The sequence below is a fragment of the Rhinopithecus roxellana genome, chromosome 8 (genome assembly GCF_007565055.1).
Source record: "Rhinopithecus roxellana isolate Shanxi Qingling chromosome 8, ASM756505v1, whole genome shotgun sequence".
NCBI lineage: Eukaryota > Metazoa > Chordata > Mammalia > Primates > Cercopithecidae > Rhinopithecus > Rhinopithecus roxellana.
In genome coordinates this window covers 66,632,290-66,655,354 of record NC_044556.1, presented here as the reverse complement: position 1 = coordinate 66,655,354, position 23,065 = coordinate 66,632,290, and the positions used below count along the sequence as shown (strand labels likewise).

Here is a 23,065-nt window from a genome sequence, read left to right as displayed (position 1 = left end):
ATGGTTCAATTTGGTACGTTTTGACAGATGTACACACTTGTAAAACTGCTACCTTGATCATTACAGAGCATTTCCATAAACCCCTCCTCTTCAGGCCTAGGCAACTGCCGATCTCCTTTTTGTCACTATACGTTAATTATTATTAAGAATTTTATGTAAGTGGAGTTATGAGTAAGTATTCTTCTGCTCTTTCCTTTGTATTGCTTACTAGTATTTCATCATACATATACCACATTTTATTAATCAGTTCACCTATTGATGGATATTTGAGTTGTTTCTAGTTTCTGGCTCTTGTGAATGTAGGTGTGATGCATATTTGTGGGCCAGCTTTTTGTATGTACAAATTGTTTCGTTTCTCTTAAACAAATAGCTGGCAGGGAGGGGTGGTCATAAGATAGCTCTGTCTTTAACACTGTAGATCTGTATATCTTATCCAAATGCAAATTTCTAGGTATTTCTCCAGAGATTAGGATGAAACTGATTTTACAAAATTACAACAGTAGGAGAAATCTGACATAGTTGACTCCATCTTGCTTCTAACCTTCAAGCTGTCCTTGGTCATTCTTGGGCATAGGCCAAGCTAACTTTGGGAGAAATTTAGTTTATAGTTCAACTTGAAAGCAAGGATGATCATAGTCCCTCCCTAAAACTAACCTCCTCCTTTCTCAGGGACCAAAAACCACCTTCATAAGATTAATGAAAGGCCACAAGAATAGGATTATGGGAGGTGCCTGAATGCTGATAATGTAGGCATAATTTTTGTAATTGCTTACTGTTCAGGAATAATGTGGTCAGAGGTCACAAGATTGGTGACTTCCCCAATTGTTCCTATAGATAACATCACTATTGCAAAACCTAAGATTGTTTTTTTTGAGATGTTTTTCAAATTGATCCCACCCAGACTAACAACTCATGACTCAACACATCCTTTTGCCCCGCCCAGAGACAGACTCAATACAGGAGGACCATTTTCCATGCTCTTATGATTTCATCTTCAACCAATCAGCAACATCCATTCTCTAGCCCCTCTGCCCACCTAATTGTCCATAAAAATCCTAACCTTCGAGACTTCAGAGAGACTGATCTGAGTGATAACTCCAGTTCTTCCACTTGGCTGGCTTGGCTTCCATTAAACTTTTTACTGCAATCCTGCAGTCTCAGTTAATGGATTTTGTTTAGGCAGCAGGTAGGAAGAAACTTTTGGACAATTGTAAGAGTGCTACAGATCCATGCTAGGATTCAGAATTTGATTTTTTTTTTTTTTTTTAACCACTCAGCTAGGCTAATTCTTATAAGGAAGGTCTTCTAACATTTTGCAAGACATTCTATAAACAATCTTATTAGATGATCAAATAAAATTGTCACTTTTAGTGAGTCAATCTATGAATAGCACATGTACAATCTCAGTGAAAAACACCAGCATGTCCTTCTTAAAAAGGTTTTGGCATCAGCTTCTAAACTCCACAGTGGTCTTGTAAAAATGAATAAAATTATGTTCAAAATTCTCAATGTGATGGCCCTTGCATGATCTGGCCCCTTTTTTATTTCAGCCTCATCATGTACCCTTCTGGCAAGAATCTAGTTTATATTAGAATTTCCAAGTTTTTCTTGCTTACTAATTTCTTTATTTATGTACATGTCATCTCCCACATCAAGACATTGATACATGATACTTTCGCTACCTGGACTCATTTGCTTTCTTTCTTTCTTTCCTTTTTTTTTTTTTTTTTTTTTTTTTTGCCTAGCTAATTCAACTTGCCTCATCCTCTGAGAGGTCTTCACTAATCCTCTAGACTGGGTTGAGTGCTTCTGTTATGTTACAGTATTTTTTCACATCTTGTTTTTGGACTTTGCAGGCTTGAAATATTTATTCAGTAACTTTTCAAAGTGAAGTATAACAAAAATAAAGTAAACTAATTATCGAGGTATATTTTGACGAACATTTACAAAATAAATCTACACTTATAAACTCCTCTCAAACTAATTCATAAAATAATTCTAGAATCTCAGAAGGCTTCTTTTTGTTTCCTTTCAGTTATTACCCCATCTACTGATTTCTGTCACCACAGATTTCATTTTCCAGCTTTAGAAATGGACAAGTGAGACCTAATTAAACTAAAGTGCCTCTGCACAGCAAAAGAAACTACCCACAGAGTAAACAGACAGCCTACAGAATATACATATTATGCATCTGACAAAGTTCTATTATGCAGAATCTATAAGCAACTTAAATCAACAAAAGAAAGACAACCCCATTTAAAATATGGGAAAAAACATGAACATATACTTCTCTCTTTTTTTTTTTTCTTTGAGATGGAGTCTCGCTCTGTCACCAGGCTGGAGTGTGTGGTGCCATCTCGGCTTACTGCAATCCCTGCCTCCTGGGTTCAAGTGATTCTCCTACCTCAGCCTCTTGAGTAGCTGGGATTACAGGCACACACAACCATGCCCAGCTAATTGTTGTAGAGACAGGGTTTCACCATGTTGGCCAGGATGGTCTCGATCTCCTGACCTTGTGATCCGCCCACCTCGGCCTCCCAAAGTGCGGGATTACAGGTGTGAGCCACCATGCCCGGCAGAACATACATTTCTCAAAAGATGACATACAAGCAGCCAACTAACATGAAAAAATGTGCAGAATCAATAATTGTCAGAGAAATGGAAATCAAAACAACAATGAGATACCATCTCACACTAGTCAGAATGATTATTATTAAAAAGTCAAAAAGCAACAGATGCTGGTAAGGCTGTGGAGAAAAGAAAATGCATATGCATGATTGGTGGAAATATAAACTACTTCAGCCACTGTGGAAAGAAAGCAGTCTGGAAATTTCTCAAAGAACTTAAAACAGAGCTACCATTTGACCCAGCAATCCTGTCAGTGAGTTTATACCCAAAGAAAAATAAAACATTCTAACAAAAAGACGCATGCGCTCATATGTTCATTGCTACACTAATCACAATAGCAAAGACACAGAATCAATCTAGGTGCCCACCAATGATGGACTGGAAAAAGAAAATGTGGTACATATACACCGTGGAATACTACCCAATCATAAAAAAGAACAAAATCATTTCCTTTGGATGCAGTTGGAGGTGAATTAACGTTGGAACAATAACCAAATACTACATATTCATTTATATGTGGGAGCTAAACATTGAGCACACATGGACAAAAACATGAGAACAACAGACACTGGAAGGGAGGGAGGGGACTGTGATACCATGCTCACTACTTGCGTAATGGAACCCATACCCCAAACGTGAGCATCATGCAATATAATTAAGTAACAAACCCGCACATTGTACCCATTATACCTAAAATACATGTTGAAATGAAAAAGAAGAAATTTATATAAATAGGAATTTATATAAATTCTAGCTTCTTTTACTCAATAATAGGTTATGAGATTCACCCACATTGTTCTCTGAAGCAATAGTTGGTTCATTTTTATTTCTATACATAGTCCACTGAACAAATTTATTATAATTTATTATCCATTCTACCGTTGATAGAAATTTGGATTAACAGTTTTTGATTATTAGAAATAAAGTTGCTATGAACAACTTTGCATGTGCTTTTTAGAGCACATACATATGTATGTATTATTATTATTTTTTAGAGACAGGATCTTGCTCTGTCACCCAGGCTGGAGTGCAGTGGTGCAATCATGGCTCACTGCAGCCTTGAACTCTTGGGTTCAAGAGATCCTCCTACCTCAGCCTTCTGAGTAACTGGGACTACAGGTGCCTCACCATGCCCAGCTAATTTTTCAAATTTTTGTAGAGATAAGGTCTCAATATGTGGCCCAGGCTAGTCTTGAACTCCTGAGCACAAGCAATACTCTTGTCTTGGCCCCTCAAAGTGCTGTGATTACAGGTGTGAGCGAGCCACTGTGCCCTGCATATGCATGTATTTATTTGGGGTATTTATGTGGCAATATGTAATTACTGTACTTATCTATTCTTTTGCCTATACTATACATGCTGACCTACTACAGTCTTATAGTTAGTCTTGATATGTAAGCCCTCCTGCTCTGCCCTCTTTTAGTATTGCCCTGGCTATTCTAAGTACTTTCTTCTTTCATGTACATATTAAAATTAGTTTGTCAATTTTTACAAAAATCCTAGGATTTTCAGAGGGACTATATGGATTTTACAGATCAAACTACAAAGGCTGGCTATTTAACAGTATTAAGTCTTTAGATCCATGAACATGGCATATCTTTCCATTTATTTGGTCTTTAATTTCTCACAATAATTTTTTTGTAGTTTTCAGAGTAGAGGTCCTACATTACCTTTTAGTAGACTTGTTTCTAAGTCATTTATGTGTATTAGTTCTAGTATGCATGGTACTTTTAAACATTTCATTTTCTATTTGGTTTTTGCTATCCAATAGAAACATTGGATTTCTGTACATTGACCTTTATCCAACACCTTTGTTAAGTTTACTGAGTACACTGGAATAGTTTATATATTATTTTGACATCAATACAAATAATGACATCTACAAATAAAGATAGTTTACTTCTTCTTTGACATACCTAATATTTATTTATTTACTTATTTATTTTATTGCTGTATTGCTCTGGCTAGTACTGTACTTCCAGTACAACATTAAATAAAAGCGTTGATAGTGTATTTCCTTGTCCTGTACCTGACCTCTGGGAAAAAGCACTTGATATTTTACTATTAGAGGTCTTTTACAAAAACAGTTTATTAAGATGTGTTCTTTCATTCCTACTTTGCTGAGAATTGTTATGAATAGTTATTATGTTTTACTAAATGCATTTGTGAAACCTGTGGTGAAAATTTAGAATGATCCATTTTTACTATGTTACTGTGGTGAATCACATACATTTTGAAACGTTTACACTACTGGGATAAAACCTGCATGGTCATGATATAATATTTTATTTATATATATACATGTACATATACACACAAAAACATATACACACATACACACAGAGAAAGAATATTAGAATCTACTTTGGGATCATTATGGACCTGGGTTTTCCTTTATGTTAATTTATTTGTCAGATTTTAGTCTATAAGTTCTTCTGACCTCATAAAATGAGATAGAAACCATTGCAATTTTCTATGTTCTGGAAGAGTTTGTGTAGGATTGCTATTATTTCTACTGTAATTGTTTGATGAAATCCACCAATCGGGCCACCTGTTCTGGGGTTTTCTTTATGTAAAAGACTTAACTATAGATTTCATTTTTAAAACACATCTAGGACCACATAGATTTTCTATATCTTCTTATGTTAGTTTAAATTTGGAGATTTTCTCCCATGCAAAGGATCTCTGTATTTTACCTGTATTGTCAAGGTTTTAGCATAGTGCTGTTCTTAATACATTATTAGGTTTTTTTTTTTTTTTTTTTTTAACGTCTGTAAGATTTCTACTAATGGCTCTTCGCATCCCTGAGAGTAATAATCTGAACTTTCTCTTTCCCTTGATCACTTGCAAAGAATCTTTTTTCCCAAATTTTCTAAGACTCTGTTCTTGGCCTTACTTGTTTTGTCCATTACATTTCTGTTTGCTATATCATTGATTTTTCTTATTTTTATAATTTCTTTCATTCAAATATTTTTTGGGTTTCATATGCTGCTTTAATTTCCTGGTTTCTTCTTGAGTTGGAAGCTTAGATAATTGATTTTTAACTATTCCCTTTTTCTAATATATGCATTGAAAGCTACAAAGCAATATCAGATTCCTGATATTGTCCATCATACAATGTTTTTATATATAAAGGCATTATTATAATTAGATAAAAATAATTTTTAATTTCTATTATTTCTTTTTGAACCAGGGATATTTTCCAAGCTGATTATATTTTATATTTGGAGTTCTAGTTTAATTCCACAGTTGTCAGAGAACTTGAAATATCACAAGATCAAGCAGAACGCAGTGGCTCATCACATCTGTAATCCTAACACTTTTGGAGACTGAGGTGGGAAGACTGGTTGAGCCCAGAGGTTCAAGAGCAGCCTGAGCAACACAGTAAAACCCCATCTCTTAAATAAATAAATAAAAATTATAAGATCTCTATAGCCCAGGATATAACTATTTTGGAAAATGTCCTATGTGTTCCTCAAAAATGCATATTATATAGTTGTTGGAAGTAATGTTCTACATATGACAACTATAACATATGTCACATGTTTTATATACAGACGTAATTGTTTATTCATTTTCAAATCTTTGATAGCTCTACTAATATTTTGTGTACTTTTTCTGTCAAAATATTAGATGGGGATTTATATCTTCAATTATGAGGATTTGTTTATTTCTCTATTTCTGTCAACTTCAGTTTTATATACATATCTGAAGCTATAAGTAGCCCCTAAATTTAGGATTATATGTCCCTCTATTGAACTGATCTTTTTATCATTATGAAATGTACTCCATTATGTCTACTAACATTTATTGTCTTTTTTTTTTTTTTTTTTTTTTTTTTTTGAGACAGAGTCTTGCTCTGTCGCCCGGGCTGGAGTGCAGTGGCCGGATCTCAGCTCACTGCAACCTCCGCCTCCCGGGTTTACGCCATTCTCCTGCCTCAGCCTCCGGAGTAGCTGGGACTACAGGCGCCCGCCACCTCGCCCGGCTAATTTTTTGTATTTTTAGTAGAGACGGGGTTTCACCGGGTTAGCCAGGATGGTCTCGATCTCCTGACCTCGTGATCCGCTATTGTCTTAATATCTATCTACTTATCGATATATCGTGTCTCGTTCTTTGTTTTCATATTTTGTCTTTATATTTAAAGAATGTTTATAAGAATAAACAACATATGTTTTTATTTTTTAAAACAATCCGATAACTTTTATGCTTATTTGGGTAGACTATTTAGATTTAATGCAACTACTGATATAGTTGGGTTTATGTTTACCACGGTGGTATTTGTCCTTTTATTCCTCACATTTGCTCTTTGTTTCTGTCTTCTTCTTGCCACCGTCAAACTCTTTTATCAGCTTAATCTATTTTTATTTAATATTTGGTGTTTCCCTACATTAATTTTTTTAAATCATTCTTTTGCTTGTTACCTTCGTGATCATAATCTGAATCCTTTTTCTACTATGGACTACTTTATATTAATTCTTCAACTTCCCTAACTTCTTAGGAATTTTACCACAGTTAACTCCATATAGATCCCCTCATCATTTGTGACAAAATAATTGATGGCATACATTTTTCTTACATATGTTATCAGCTTCATACTATGATTTTCATGTCCTTTATCATAAATGTTACTTTTTATTTACATACCTATTTACCATTTCTAGAGATTTGCACTCTTTCCTGCAGCTCTGTACTTCCTTATGGGATCTTTGCCTATGTCCTAATACACTTTATGATTTTTATAATGCCAGTCCTTTGGTGATAACTTTTTCAACTCTTTTGCTAGGAAAAATATTTTATTTTACCATTTTTGATGGATATGTTTCCTGGGTACAGAAATCTTGACCGGTAGTTTTCTTTTGATGCTATTATTGTTAAAAAAAAAAGAATAATTTTAGCATTTAAAAAGTATCATTCCATTATATTCTGGCATTCATTTTTTGTTGTTGTCGAAAACTCAGACATCATTCTTATTTTTGTTCCACTGTCTCCCCACCCTTCCCAGGTGCTTCTGACGGTTTTTCCTTGTCTTTTATTTTAAGCAATTTGACTATAATATACCTGGATATGGCTTTCCTTATATTTGCCCTGCTTATGGTTTGCTAAGCTTTTTATTTTTCATATTTAGTAATATTTGGTTATTCTACAAAATTACTCATCTCATTCTTTCACTCCTTTCCTTCTGGGTCCTCAAATACACCTATGTTCCATACGTCTCTTACACGCTGCTCTTTTTTTCATGTTTTTACTTCTTCTTGCTATGCTTCAGTTTGGACAATTACAATTGACCACTGAGTTCTCTAATCTTGCCTTCTGCAACGTTCCATCTGTGTAACTCATCAATACTCTCTTCATTTCAGGTATTTTACTTTACATACTATTTTTCCTATTAATTACTGTACAGATTACAATTTTGCATTGAAATATTTTTTATCTTATCATCCTTTCTGTCCACTTTGTCCTTTATTTTCTCTTAACATTAACTGAAGTTATTTTGAAGTCTTCGTCTGCCTCTATCGACTATTAATATTTCACTATTGGTCACTTCATGGATGACCCATAGTAAAACCTCTGGATTATTTCATCTTTTATTAATGAATGCAAAATTCTCTTTTGACAGGAAGTAAAATTATCAGATTACCTTGACCTTACTAAGCCTTGGCTTTAGGCGTCACTATGGTGAATCTGTTTCAGTTATCTCAGTGTTCCTAAGGAATAGCCCTTATTCCTACAGCATGGGAATTGTGGGAATTTACTCATAAAGGACGGACTTTTGGAGAGTTGAGTGAAAGCTCAGAGTGTTCACCAAGGTTTCTCTACTCTGGTTAAGTCTAAACTCCATGTGTGTATTCTTAGCTCTCTGTTACCTCTGAAATCTCTGCTTAGCTCCAGCTACCAAGCAGTTCTTCTCTGCTATGTTTCTCATAGGATTATTCTAAAGGTTGGCCAAGGACCCAAAAAAGAATTGTTACACAGAATTTTTGGATTATTTTTCAGCATCATTCTTCTCTCTGGGCACCTACCCTCCAAATCTGAGCTACTTTTTTAGCCCTGAATTCCACTTTTTATTCCTTTACCAGATATACTAATGCCTCTGCTTGAGCTCAATAATTCCAGCTGTGTGCAACTCAATTCATTTGCTTTTCTTCACTTAAGCATAGTAGCTCTGCACTGTTGCTATAAATGGCTACAAATAGGTGTTTTATATATATTTTGCTCCCAACTTACATTGTTGCATACGATATTAAGAATGAAACTATTTACTTTATCAGTGATGGAATTGGTATTTTATCTACTGAGATTCTAACTTCAGCTGTTACTCAGCTCTATAATTCCTATTCTAATATATTCCCATTTGCTGCTTAAATTCTGAACATTTTCATTGATTTTGTTGCTAATATTAATTATAGTTATTTTAAAGTCTGTGTCTGGATATATGCATATATACCTATATATGTATGTGTGCATATGCCTATATGGGTATGCAAACATATATTTCTATATAGCTGAATTACTTGAGGATATGTTTCTATTTTTTGTTTTATTTATCCTACCTTTTGGTATTTGACCCTATTTTCTGGAATGCCTGTTAATTTTTTATTGAATGCCCGACATTGTGTAGGAAAAAAATTGTACACTCTGGGACTCTGGTTGATGTGATCTCCTTTCACATCATATCTAAATATTTTTGGCAAAAAATAACTTTTATCTCATTAGTATCATTAGTACTTAAGATGAATTGAGGCTTTATCTGAGGAAGAATAGCCTATTTATGATTTGCTCTTATAGGATTTCAATTGAAAACCTAGCATGTATACCAGGACCCCACCCAGAGTCTAAATTTTGCCTGTCTTTTTTATTTTCCCTAAGACTATGCAATAGAGGAATTAACAAACAAAACAGAAGGAAAAAAAAAAAAAAAAAACAAAGATAATTTAAAAGGCTCACCTACATGTTTTCTCTTATATCTGGGATCTTGATCCCACAAGTCCTAGAAGCCCTTGTTACTCACTTCTGTCTTAAACCATATTTTTAAGAAATTTTGTCCAGCTTCTATCTCTTTTCTCAGCAGGATGAATTTTTTATATGCTTCATAGCTCAAGACAGAAGTCACTTGTAATTACTTAATTACATGTTTGATGCATGATTTCACTGCAAGACTTTAAGCTCCCTAAGGTTAGGAATCATACTTGTGTTGCTCAACATCCTTTTTACAACAGCAATCATAACATCAGCTAGTGGAGTGAAATAAGAAAAAACTGCATACGAACCAAATGAATGATTAAACTCTTCCATGTAAAGGTGGACGTAGAAAGCAGTATCAAAGCTTGAAACACAGTTTAGGGAAAATAGAAGGAGAAACCTAGTGAGAAATATTTAGTTTCTTCCTATTTTTTAAACAGACAAAATGGCACCAATATTATTTATTAGCACATAGTGTGAGGATTAAGGAAATTTCACTGACTTGAAAACTATCGATAATCTGGAAGAAAGTATTTCCAATAAAGAAATGGAAGAAAAGAATCCAAATGACAGTAGATTGAGGAGTGATTCATCCATGAGAAAATAACACATAGTTTCAAGAAGACTGATTGTGGAGATGGGGGAAAAATAAAGTTAGGTTTGTAAGTACACATAACATTTAAAGTTGGCTGTTTAATAGATGTGGAGAAATGAGATGCAAAACATGTATGCTTCCAGTGGAAGAAGAAAGGTAACAATGACAACAAAACACAAAGGTCAGAGTTTCACAGAACGAGTAAAATAAAGTGAATGATCAGAGTACCATGTAGTAGAGAGAGGTCATAAAGAAGTATCATCAAGATTTATGTGGCTTAGGGACATAAAATATATGTGTGCAATGGAAAGGCATATAATTGAAGTCCAGAATTACAGAATGCTGGTCATAAATACATACACAATACTAAGATACTGTGAACTAATCCTTTACGGTGATTCCTGCATTGAAACCTTACAACATGCCATTTAACAGATGAAGAAACTGAGATTCACACTGGGGGAATGACTTGTGCAAAGTTGCCCACCAGCATGTTGGGGAGCCAGATTTGAAACTTGGGGAGTCTGACTTCAGAACCTGCACTATTTACTACAGCCATTGCCACTTTCTGAACTAGATTGCCAACATCAATACCTCCATTGCCCTTGAAATAGAATTCAATCAGTATGATGCTGTTAATCCATCCATAGCATTGATCACTGTTGTTTATAAAGCACTTTCAAGATTAAAAGTGCTTTTTATTGTACTGTATATGTTTATTATGACTGTCATCTTAAACCTATTGCAATAAGCCCTAATGATATGTATAAGTAAAAGTGTCAAAATATTCATTAACCTCAAAATTTAATAAGCCTAAGGAGATCATGTATCTAAGAGATGTGCAACCACCTAGTTTTCAGCAACACAATGTGATAGCTATGGTGGGGCAGAAAACAATTTCTGAAAGAACATTCTAGCTCTAACAACTGGTGTACCAGTAACTTTGCCAATAACTGAGGGCCATTAACAAGAAATTTCTTTTTGTTTCTGGTACTATACAGTTTAAAATACACTTTCTTATACATCTAAGGCCAATAGAGACTAAATAAATTGAGTTATCACTCTAACCCATCAATACTTTCAAAAATGTAGACTTAAAAAGGTGAACTATATTCAAATGCATAATGAATTTCACCATTAAATAATTCTCATAGCTAAGTGATCCATCTTTTGGATTTCCCTCTTTTCTATCACTTATTTAGTTAATAAATATTTATTGAGTATCTGGTAAATGTCTTATGCTGTGCAAGATGCAAATGTTATAAGCATGAAAAAGATAGTCATAATTTCAGTCTACATGAAACATAGATAAGCAAACAACCAGTTGTTTTTATTCAATAGGTTTTTTGGGAACAGGCAGTATTTAGTTATATGAATACGTTCTTTAGTGTTGATTTCTGAGATTTTGGTACACCCATCACCTAAGCAGTGTACACTGTACCCAATGGGTAGTTTCTTTATCCCTCACCCCATCCCACACTTGACCCCATGTCCCCAAAGTCCATTGTATCATCGTTATGCCTTTGTGTCCTCATAGCTTAGCTCCCTGAACAATCAGTTTTAGTAGAGTGTGGTAAGAGCTAAAATAGAGCAATTATTGGTTTCTATAGTAGTACATAAGAGAGGTCCTCAACCCAGATTTGGCATGGGAGGAGGCTGGTGTTGCTGGAAGTTTATTTAGGGGAACAGCCAAGCTAACCCTTTCATGATGAGCAGCAATTAGCCACGTGAAAGGAAAGCGACGTACTTGCAAATAAACGAGAGCATACCGGGCAAAGGTATCAACATGTTCAAAGAGATGGGCATCCGAGAGTGTGCTACATTCAAGTACTAGGACTAAAAAATGGTCTAGAGCTGGAGAATAAACCAGTCCGTGGCTGGAGAGATGAGGAGGTACATGGGTAGAAAGCAGGTAAAGCAGAAAAGGGTTTGTGCAGGCCATCTCTCACTGGGAAACCATTAAAAGGTTTTACACAAGAGAATGTCAATAAAAATCATTAGTTTGAATAACAGCCTGGAGAAGACTGAAACTGTTGGCAGAGAAGCCCACAACCTAGGTCTGGACTAGGCAGTAGCTGTAGGACCAGCAAGTAATTCCAAGAGATGCATCTGAGGAAGAATGGCCAGAGGAGGAATCATTGATAGAATGGGAGGAAGGGAATGAATAGTTCAAGTGTCAATTCAAGGAGAGTTCCAAGGTTTCTGCCTCAGACAATCAGTGAGGATCACTGTGGATGGTACACACAGAAGGAAGAACAGGTTTCAGGAGAGGAAAAAAAATGAAGCGAAGAAGCTGAGAAAAATGCATCTACACTGATTTTTTAATTATCTGCTGGAGGGATGATCATTCAATCATTCCCACAGGTTTCCCTTAAGTCCTTATTCTTCGTTCATGATATTCCTCATGGATACCCTTTGCTTGTGAAAATGATATGGCCACCATTGCCAGAGATGATGTTAGATGGCTTGAGGGTTTCTTCCTCTCTCCTTCTTTCTCATGCCTTTCTTTTGAAGTTGCACTAAAGTCGAAGAATTTCCAAATGGAAACGGCTCATCAGTCAAGAGAATGTAAGGAACTAAGCCTCCCTTTTCAAAGCTCCAAACAAATGTCCTACGGCTATGTTTGTGAGCCTCCTTCAATATATAGACTTTAAATGTGGTTTGCATATTATTACTTAACATTTCCCCCACTTAAATGAAACTATTAGTGTTACAGTTGGTAGTTAGACTATGGGCAGGGCAAGAGAAGCACAACCCCCTCCAACGCCCCACCAGAAATGTCAGGCAGCCATCAGGTGATAGTTATTACACTGTCTCTCTAAAATAGTAAGAATTTGTCACAGCCAGTGCCAGGGAAAGGCAGTCTCCCTATAGATAGAAACACCTGAGACTGGTGATCAGTAGCTTCCCAATGATAGATCAGGAGTTGGGGGAGTGAGCTCAAGCATGCGCACTAAGAGGAAAAATGGTGGAGTTTAACCAGTATATGACCTTCTGGGAACACTTAACTGGTAAGGAAACATGCCTCAAGTGAGCATGCCTAAAACTTCAGTAAACACACTGCACATTCAACTCCTCCCAATTGCTGGTAGGCTACTGCACACGTGGACAGCCCACCCCAAAAGAAGAATCAGGGGAGAAGGGACGCAAGACCTTGGAAGCATGTCAACATATAAAACCCCAAGTCAAAGGTCAAATCATCTCTCAAGTCACCCACTTGGCCCTCTTCCAAGTATACTTTATTTCCTTTCAATCCTGCTCTAAAACTTTTTAATAAACTTTCACTCCTGCTCTACTGCCTATGTCCTATCAATCAAATTCTTTCTTCCGAGAGGGCAAAAATTGAGGTGGCTGCAGATCCATATGAATTTGCCGCCAATGACATTAGTGCATAATCTTCTGAAACATTTATTTAGAGCACTAGAACCAAGTTTTGAAAGAGGTGGCATTTTGACAATGATGTTCCCAGATTCCTCTGTATCCGCATAGAAAAGAACTTAATCTATACTCTTCAAGAGTGCTGTAACTGGTATAAAATAACTGTAACTATACATTTTTAAATGTTTTAACTATTTTCTTCCAGAAAGCATACAGAAAATAACTCATCTTACTAAATCAAAAACCAATCATCTTCAAAGCTGCTAGTTTCACTACCATTGCTGACCAATTGTGATACTTTTTCTGCTCAAAGTTCCTTTTCCTACCCATTTAAGCTGAATGAAAGGGAAATTAAAAGTAATCTGTGTTATATTGATACAAAATGTCAAGCAACATCATTTTTTTAAGCAATGAAGTCTTTGAAAAGATTCCAAAATACCAATATATTGGCAGAGAAAACGCTGGACAATTTGAGCAGGTATTATTTGAGAATATATAGAAATGAAATTGCCTTTGCAAAAGTTATAACTGAGAAAATTATGACAGTGAAAGAGACCTAGCCTAGCTAACTCTATGTTACTTATAACCTCGAATATGTCCTTGCTCATTGCTGGGCAAAGGCTGACCTAACTTTGGGAAAAAAATTAGTTTATAATTCAGTTTTGAAACAAACATGGTAACAGCCTTTTCCCTAAATAGACCCCCTTCTTGCCTGGGGACTTCTCTACCTTTGTATGACTAAAAAATTTGCTACAAGATTAGGAATGATGGTTTAGAAGCCGTGCAGCCTCCAGCTGCAAGATTCTGAAACTCCCCAAATTGCTCCTGGGGATAACATCACTATTGGAAAATTTAAGATCAGGGCTTGAGATATTTTGCGGACCCTTAACTCTATGGATCAGCTATCACCACCCGGATTGATAAACTGGCTCATCTGATCTTGTGGACCTCACCAAGGAACTGACTCACCACAAGAGGACAGCTTTGACTCCCTAGGATTTCATGCCCGACCCAACCAATCAGCACTCCCACTTCCCTGCCCCCCACCAGCCAAATTACTCTTGAAAACTCTGATCCCCAAACTCTCCAAGAGACTGATTTGACTAATAATAAAACTCAAGTCTCCCATACAGCAGGCTCTATGTGAATTAAATTCTTTCTCCATTGTAATTCCCCTGTCTTGATAAATTGGCTCTGTCTAGGCAGCAGGCAAGGAGAACCCATTGAGTGGTTGCGGAAAACCTAGAGACTTCATGGAAAACATATGTTCATGCATGTGGCATGAGTATATAGGAATACATGTGTGGTTTGTATATCAGGTGACAATGCATTTTGAAAAATTTTAACAGTGATGGACAAAAACAGATGCTTTAAGTTAACTAAAATACTGCTAACAACTAACAAAAACAGTTTGTTTTCAGTGTTGGCTCAACTTACCAGATACCTCATATTAATATTTCAAACAAAGGGAAACTTATAGGAATGTACTTCAAAATAAGTCACTTTTAAAAGGCAAGGGTTAAAACATATGCATTCTTAAATTGGCCTGATGATGAATTTGGTGAATGGGGAAATAATGGTCCTCTCCCATCTGTCAGTGCCATCAATGTCATCTGAAGGCATTTCCTAGGATCTTACTTATACCTCTTTACTAAATATAATACAAAATATACAGTCTTGATGTTTACTTCTCCATATCTCTAGTGATCCTGGCTCAGTGTGACTTCTGTTATTCTAAGAAGATATGCATTTTGGTCCTTGTCCTCAGTCCAAACTGATTAACTCAACTAGACATTCTCGTCTCTTCCGATTGTTTCATAATCAGAAAACACAGCAGAGTTTTGTCACTGCCTGAGAATTTTCTCCTTTACTTTGCTCCTACATACCATATACCATGTTCTTACTCTTTCCTTTACTTTTTTAGCATAATTACTGCCTGTTCATTAAACTTCTAGGACACATAGTAGATTATTATATTTGTTTTTCAATAACTAGGACCAAAAACTTCACATCAAAGTTAGGTAAAATTTGTGATTTAAATCGGTCTTGAAAAGAACTGGGGCTTTGTTTAGTTGTTTTGTTTTTCTTTTTTTCAAGTGCTTTCTGGCAAATACTTGCTCCCACTCCAAGGAAAACAAATACTGGGACACCAAGGGTGTTGAAGGTCAGAATTAATATGCTTTTACTAATTAGTCTATCTGAAGAAGTTTGCCCTACTTGCACCTTCGCTATAACTGCTTATAATCAGCTTTCTTTTAATGAAGTGCTTAAATGTCCCAATTCACTAAAAATAATAAAAACTAATAACAATAAGGCACAAATATTATAGAGCAGAAGAAATAAAAAATATGCTCTTAAAACATATTGATTTTTTGGTGGCTGCATTTCTTTTTTCATCCCTTGGTAATTAATTGCATTTTGTATTCTAAAGCATTTTAGTTCAGCCATTTTTGGGAAAGTGAATACTATGATACAAAAATGTATGACAATCATTTAGTGTCCTTGAACATCATTATTATGAAGAAACTGTACAGAGTTCTCATCTGCAAGATATTCAACATCAGTAATCACATTTCTCGTGAAGACAAATAAAAGGGAATTATATCCAGGTGCATGTGTGTGCTCATCTCCCCAGTGGTTTGCTACAAAGATCTCCCCAAAGGCAGTTCCTGATTTCTGGGCAGGGTCGCCAGTAAAGGCAGTTTAAAAGGCTGGTGTGATTGGCATCTGGATACTACAATAGTCAAACCTTCCCCCAAATGATCATGGACCTGTTTTCACTAATAGGAAAAAATAAGTGACAAGGAGAAAGAGGGTCACCTTTGGAATGCCAATCTGAGCAGTATTTTAGTTGCTGTTTTTACCAGGTTCCCTTTGGATTACTAGCATTACAAGGAAAGAACTAAATTCTTTGTGTAAATCAAGTAGATTTACTCTGCATTCCTGAAAAAAAATGAGCATGATTTTTTCTTCTCCAAAGACACAGCGATATCTCCTTCTAGTTGCATACGGGAGGGGAGACTCTATTTGCTATTCCTGTGTTGGAAGAAGAATGTATTGTTAACCCCATGTAACCGGGGGACTATTTCACCATCATTGTTTATATCATTGCCCAATTACAAGATCATGAAACTATTTTAATTTTCTACCTTTTTTGTAACACCTGATATGACCCAATAATTGAATATCTATTTTATGTTGAATTCTGCCCATATCACTACGTTTCTTAAATTATTAGAGAAAAACAGTAAATTTATATCAATCTTAAATTGTATTAATAAACATAATATTATAGAAAACAATTTATTTTAAACTGCAGGTGTTTTTTAACTCACAGATGCCACAGTTACAGCCTGTATTTTGGATTGGGGCGCCTCCTAAATATTCTACATTCATAGAATTGGAATTTTAGAGGCTAGAAGCATTGATCACCCAATAAAATCCTCAATTTAATAGATTAGCAACATTAAACACTCAGAAAAGTAGTTTGCCGAAGTCCTCACCACTAGGTCAATTAATTTAACTATTTTCAATAGCAAAATTAAGTATCACATTTTAATATGGAATATTGCATATTACTCATGCCCCAGATATAACATTTGAGCAAACATATTTTGCATGTGTAACAGCAAATAAATTAATAGAATGTTGATTTTATAACTGCAGAATACTCTCACTCAGGAAATCTCCTGTCTCATAGTAGGCAATTAATAAATATTTGTTAAATGAATAATAACTAATAGCTAATGTTTAATGAGTACTAAATAATCTTTGTGGTAGGCACCGTGTAAAGTTCATTAGGTGGGCTATCTACTCTAAATCCTCACCTACCTGCTAGATATCAATATTGTAAGTGGAATTATTTTAATTTTAAAGAAAAGGAAACAGAAGCACAAAAAAGATTAAATGGGTTGTCTAATTACATTTAGCTAATAAATAATGGCACCTGGATTCGAAATTAATTTATCAGTTAATCTTTTTCGAAGTCCTCATAATCATATACAGAGAGTTAATTATTTTAAATTTAAACCATGATGTAAATGACTGATAATACATTCTTCCTGGAGATTAGATTTTTAAAAGAACACTTGCATCAAAAAGAAAAGGAAGCAAAAACAAGTCTCAAAATAGCTTTTGCTGGTTCTTTCTTCTGCCCAAAGGTAGAAATTGACAGAGTTTATTTACAGTATTAAGTTTGATAATTTACAATATTAAACAACATTTTAGGGCATATATTCATATGCTTGAATTATTCTCTTTCTATTGTGTAAGATAAAAATATTTAAAGCAAATATGAAAGAGGCCTAAGTTGTATCAGATATCCCTTTCTTGTACTACAATAATGAGATATTTCTTACTGAGACTTTCAACATAATGCTCATTGCCATGAAATGTGTTATGAGTGCATTTATAATTCCTGTCATTGATGGGTACAATCTAACTTATCTTTTCATATATAAAATATGTATAATTATGTACATCAACCTTATATTTGTCTTTGAGTACTAATTGATATTTCTATTCAGAAGTCATTTTAGTTGAAGTTTGAGATTTTGAATTGAATAATTCAAAATAAAGGACATCTTAGTTTATCTTAAAGTTATTAACTTTTAAAAATGTAATTCATCATATTAGAGAGTTCAAGGATTTGCTCATTAAATTTATCTCAGAATATAAAAACTGCATGAAATATAAAGGAATATAAGTTGAAAGCACCGTTTAACGCATAGAACTTCAGCCCATTTCACATAATGTTATTTATATCTTTAACACCTAGCTCCTAGTAACACTCTGGGTTTAATCGCTATAAAAAAAAAAAATCCCTACATGTCTTTGGGGATACAAATAAATGAATAAATAATGCCAACACTACTTGCTGTTTGTGAGCTGAAACTAACTGAAAAACAAATCCAAAGAGTTTAGCAGTATTAGAGAAGGAATGTTTGGGTGATCATTATTTCACCTCCTATCCCTCTTTACTTTTATATACTTCCTATTCTAACACTTCCAAAGAACAGGCTACAAAAGTTCCTTTCCACCCTGTAGCAGAGACCTTGCCTTCAAATTTGGAGGGCTCCAGGTCACATTTCAACCCTGAAATTCAATAGCTGTGGCACAATGGGCAAGTCACTCACTTGAGCCTCTTTTCCTCCTGCACTACGAGGGTAAAAAGAGCTACTTTATAGGGTTGCAGAGGGATTGGATAGGATAATGTATCAGTAAGAATAATGTAAGATGCTAATTGTATGCTTACCTCTCTATTTAGGAAAGTACAAGCTTATAGAAAGTTATTGAGTTGGTTTTGAAAGCTTGTCCTAGCTCATTAATTGGGGACATTTAGTTAGGCTTTGGTGCAATTCAATAAAATTATTCAACCAAACCTGGCAAGCCAGCCAAAGGATCGAACCAATAATTTAGTATATACCTGGTTATATTAAAAGTTAAAGGGAGTCTTAAAAGTAAAGCCAAGCTACCATTAAAAAGGGCATCAGCAATGTCCCAGAATGTGCCTGAACACAGAAGAACTTCTCATTCTCCAGGAATCACCAAAGCTCCAGGGAGCAGTTCAAGCCAAAATTGTGATCTCCCTGCCTTGTCCTTCAAATGATGTGTACTCCAAGCACATTTTCTGTGCAGCTGGAGGCTTTGTTATAGACAGAAGGATCCTACTTAGTGAGGCCAGTGTTTACAGCCTAACTTTTTTAAAGAGGAATTTGGAAAACTTCCCAGACACTGCATCTGCCCCTAGCCCTTGCACCTCAGAGTATAAGGCCGGCAAGGGAGATAGCGAGGATGACTAAATTTATTAACGGTGGACGGGCCACTCTATCTTTCACTGCAACAACAGTAGGTGATCCCATCAAAAATCTGTCTGCTGGCTAGCCTGCAAATCCAAGCTGACATCCTTGCAGCAGCTATGCCCAGTTGAATGGAAACGGATGCTATTTCTTGGAAGAAACACATCACAAGCCAAATATTGGACCAGGGAAGTAGTTTCTATTTTCATTTGGGAAAACATTTTTACTATTATTCATGTATTCCTTTTCCCTAACTATTTTTTCTTTTCTTTTTTGCCATTTTATGAATATAAAGCAGAAGTCGAGCATTTTAGCTCAGTGGTTCAATTTCCAATACTCTGCGATGATTTTGATGTACCGGGAGACTAGTTAAGCATGCATTAATCTCAATATATCTCAGCTGGAATATAATCATGATTCATTGCAAAGGTGCATCCGTAGCCAGCCTCAACGAAAAGCAAACTATTTACTATTTTAGGTAAAAATAAAACAATATAAATTTTTATAGCTCTAATTCCATTTCATTGTCTTCACATATGCAATACTTTAAAGACTATTTACTTCAAAATGACTTTCTCATGGATAATTAAATGAACATCTTTATGAGTTTACAGAATAATATATATCTTATACCTTGTAAACTTTTTAAAAAATTGGATAAGTATGTATTATAAATAGTTGAATTTTTTACGGCTATACTGAAATCATGCTATTAGAAGCTGTAATTCACAGAGGTCATGGGACTTCCAAAATACTTTGGTACTAGTAAGGCCAGGAGCAGGGTAAGTCCAGTGAGGCAGGATTGTGCCAGTACAGGGTCCAATCTGTCTTTATTTAAGCTTTTGATAATATTTTTGTAGTGTTTTCACATTGATTTTCATTTTTAAAAATATTGAATTAAAATATTTACATCAACACTCAGTTTTTTAGTGCCTTTAAATTTTGTGACTGAGGCAAGAGCCTCACTTGCTTTACCGTAGTCCTGGCCTAGAGGAGTTATGTTTCCTCTGGGATTAGTTTTTCCCACAATGTTCTTCATAGAACATGAGATATTAAGTTGCCACAGTGAAAAAAGGAAGAAAGAGCGAGAGAAAGAAAAAGAAAATGTTACATCAAATATCTGTTAGGCATGATTAGCTAAGCAAAGTTAAATAGCATTCTTCCAATGCTTTTTGGAGTTTTAGTAACCTGGTGCACACTGAGAATCTCCAATAGCATGAAGGCATTTTGCAAACTCATTTGCTCAGAGAACACAGTGAATAATATTTCAAGAAACATGTCCTGGCAAATACTTCTCAAAAATACAAATACAAAGCACATACTTTGATCCAATAAGGCTGCTTCTTCATCTGCATCTTTTTTTTTTTTCCTTTCCTTCACTTACCTGACTTTTTTTCCCCCAGAATTCTGTAAAGATGGACATGCTGACACAATCATGCAAAAGTTATTGAAGGGCTGAATTAGTATTTCTATAAGTACGTATAATAAAAATTCATTGTAAAGGGATATAAAAATAATAGAAAACATTTTGGAGCTTCGTGTCTCCTAAATAAAGCAATGTCAAACACACTTACCAGTAAAGTCTGTATTGACTGGGAGAGTGGAGCTGGGAAATTTACAATACCCATTTCCTGTGAAACGGATTCCTTTCATCATCGTGGTCATCGGAGCTGGTAGAGATGACTCTCTCCTTTCCAGCTGATATATAGGAGAGGGTCCATTCAGTTCTTCAGGTGGAAACCACCTAAGACGGATTGTTGTGCTGTTGATTCCTTTAACTAGAGGAGGCCTCAGTTGTGCTGGTGCTAAATATTAGAAAACACTTGTTACATTCAAGAATTTGGTTTCTGTCTCTAGACACACATATTCACATATATGCATATATGTACTTGTATATATCACACTTAAAATCAAATCAGTTGTGGTTTCAAGTATCTCTATGGTTCTAGGAACTGAAAAGAGAGTTTATCTTAAATGCAGTGAAACAAAATTTAAATAGCCAACATACTTCACACAAAACTTTCCAATTAAATTTTTTCTTGAAAATAACTTCTCTATTCTTTTTAGCTAAATAACAGATCTTATATATTATAGTAGCTGCTGTAATTTGGGTGGTGCCCCAACCACAGTCCCTTTACCAAGGAGGTACCCCAACCACAGTCCCTTTACCAAGGAGGTACCCCAATGGCCCAGTTTCTGTGCCTGTTGGTCTCTGATGGCTCATGGCTGCCCGCTTCTGTGTAGAAATTCCTTTGGCTGAGTAAAAACTGCCTCACCCTGGAGCCAAAGGATCCTGCAGTGAAACCTACAGCCAATGGCTAGCACTAAACCCATAGGGCAGAGGCCCTCGCCTTAAAGTGGCTTCAACTCAGTGCTGTAATTTACAGGGGCCAAGCATAATCCGTGCCAACCAATGGGTAATGCAGGAATATTAACACAGGTTTACCAAAACTTTATGCTTGTGCAAAAATACGTCAGAAAGTCATTTTTAAAAGGACTTGTATTATTTTTATTTTTGATTGCTCCTGTGGAACATGGCTACACCATAGGCAATGTGCCAGGGGTAACCTTTTTGTTTGTTTGTTTTAGAGATGGAATCTCACATTGTTGCCCAGGCTGGAGTGCAGTGGCTATGCACAGGCAGCAAAGATGGCTCACTATAGCCTGGAACTCCTGGGCTCAAGCAATCTTCCTGTCTCAGCCTCCCAAGTAGTTTGGACTAGAGACAGGTGCCACTACACCCAATAGACTCTATTGTTTAAGAGCAGTTTTATGTTCATTAAAAATTGAGAAGAAGATACAGAGTTCTACCCTATCTCCCCACTCATGCACAGTCTTTTCCAGTATCAACATCCGGCACCCAAATGGTTCATTTGCTACAGTAGATAAATCTGCATTGACACATCATTATCATTCGAAGTCCATAGTTTCCACTGGGGCTCACACATGGTGTTTACATTCTCTGGGTTTGGACAAATGTATGATGACATGAATCCATCATTATTCTATTATACAGAAAATTTTCACTACCCAAAACATCCTCTGTGCCCTGCCTATTCATCTCTCCTTCTCCCTACCCTGGGTAACTACTCATCTCCATAGTTTTGCCTTTTCCAGAATGTCATATAGTTGGAATCATACAGCATGTAGCCTTTGTAGACTGACTTCTTTCACTGAATAATATGCATTTACATTTCCTTCATGTCTTTTCATCATTTGATAGCTCATTTAATGCTAAATAATTTTCCCTTGTCTGGATGTAGCATAGTTTATTTATTCATTAATCTACTGATGAATATTCTGGTTGTTTCCAAGTTTTGGCAATTGTGAATAAAGCTGCTGTGATGTGCATATATATGCATATGTCTAATTATATATCAGGCTTTTGTGTTTTAAATTCTGTTGAGTAAATACCAAGAAGTGCAATTACTGTATCATACGGTAAGAGCATGTTTGGTTGTGCAAGACACTGCCAAACTGTCTTCCAAAGTGGCTGTACCATTTTGCATTCCCACTAGCAATGAATGAGCATTCCTGCTACTGTACAGCCTCATCAGCATTTGTTGTCAGTGTTCCAGATTTTGGTCATTCTAATGGGTATGTTGTGGTGTCTTATTTTAATTTGCATTTCCCTTTATGACATATGATATAGAACATCTTTCATATGTGTATTTGCCATCTGTACATCTTCTATGGTCAAAAA

The 23,065-nt window shown here is 35.5% G+C and overlaps 1 protein-coding gene across 1 annotated transcript in view; it reads right to left on the bottom strand.

Annotated features, from left to right (window-relative positions):
- Positions 1–23,065, bottom strand: part of USH2A (usherin) — an 825,608-nt gene that overhangs the window by 550,389 nt on the left and 252,154 nt on the right. The window contains exon 20 of the mRNA XM_030936493.1: positions 20,937–21,167. Coding sequence (XP_030792353.1) covers positions 20,937–21,167 — 231 coding nt within the window. The remainder of the gene's footprint in view (positions 1–20,936; positions 21,168–23,065) is intronic.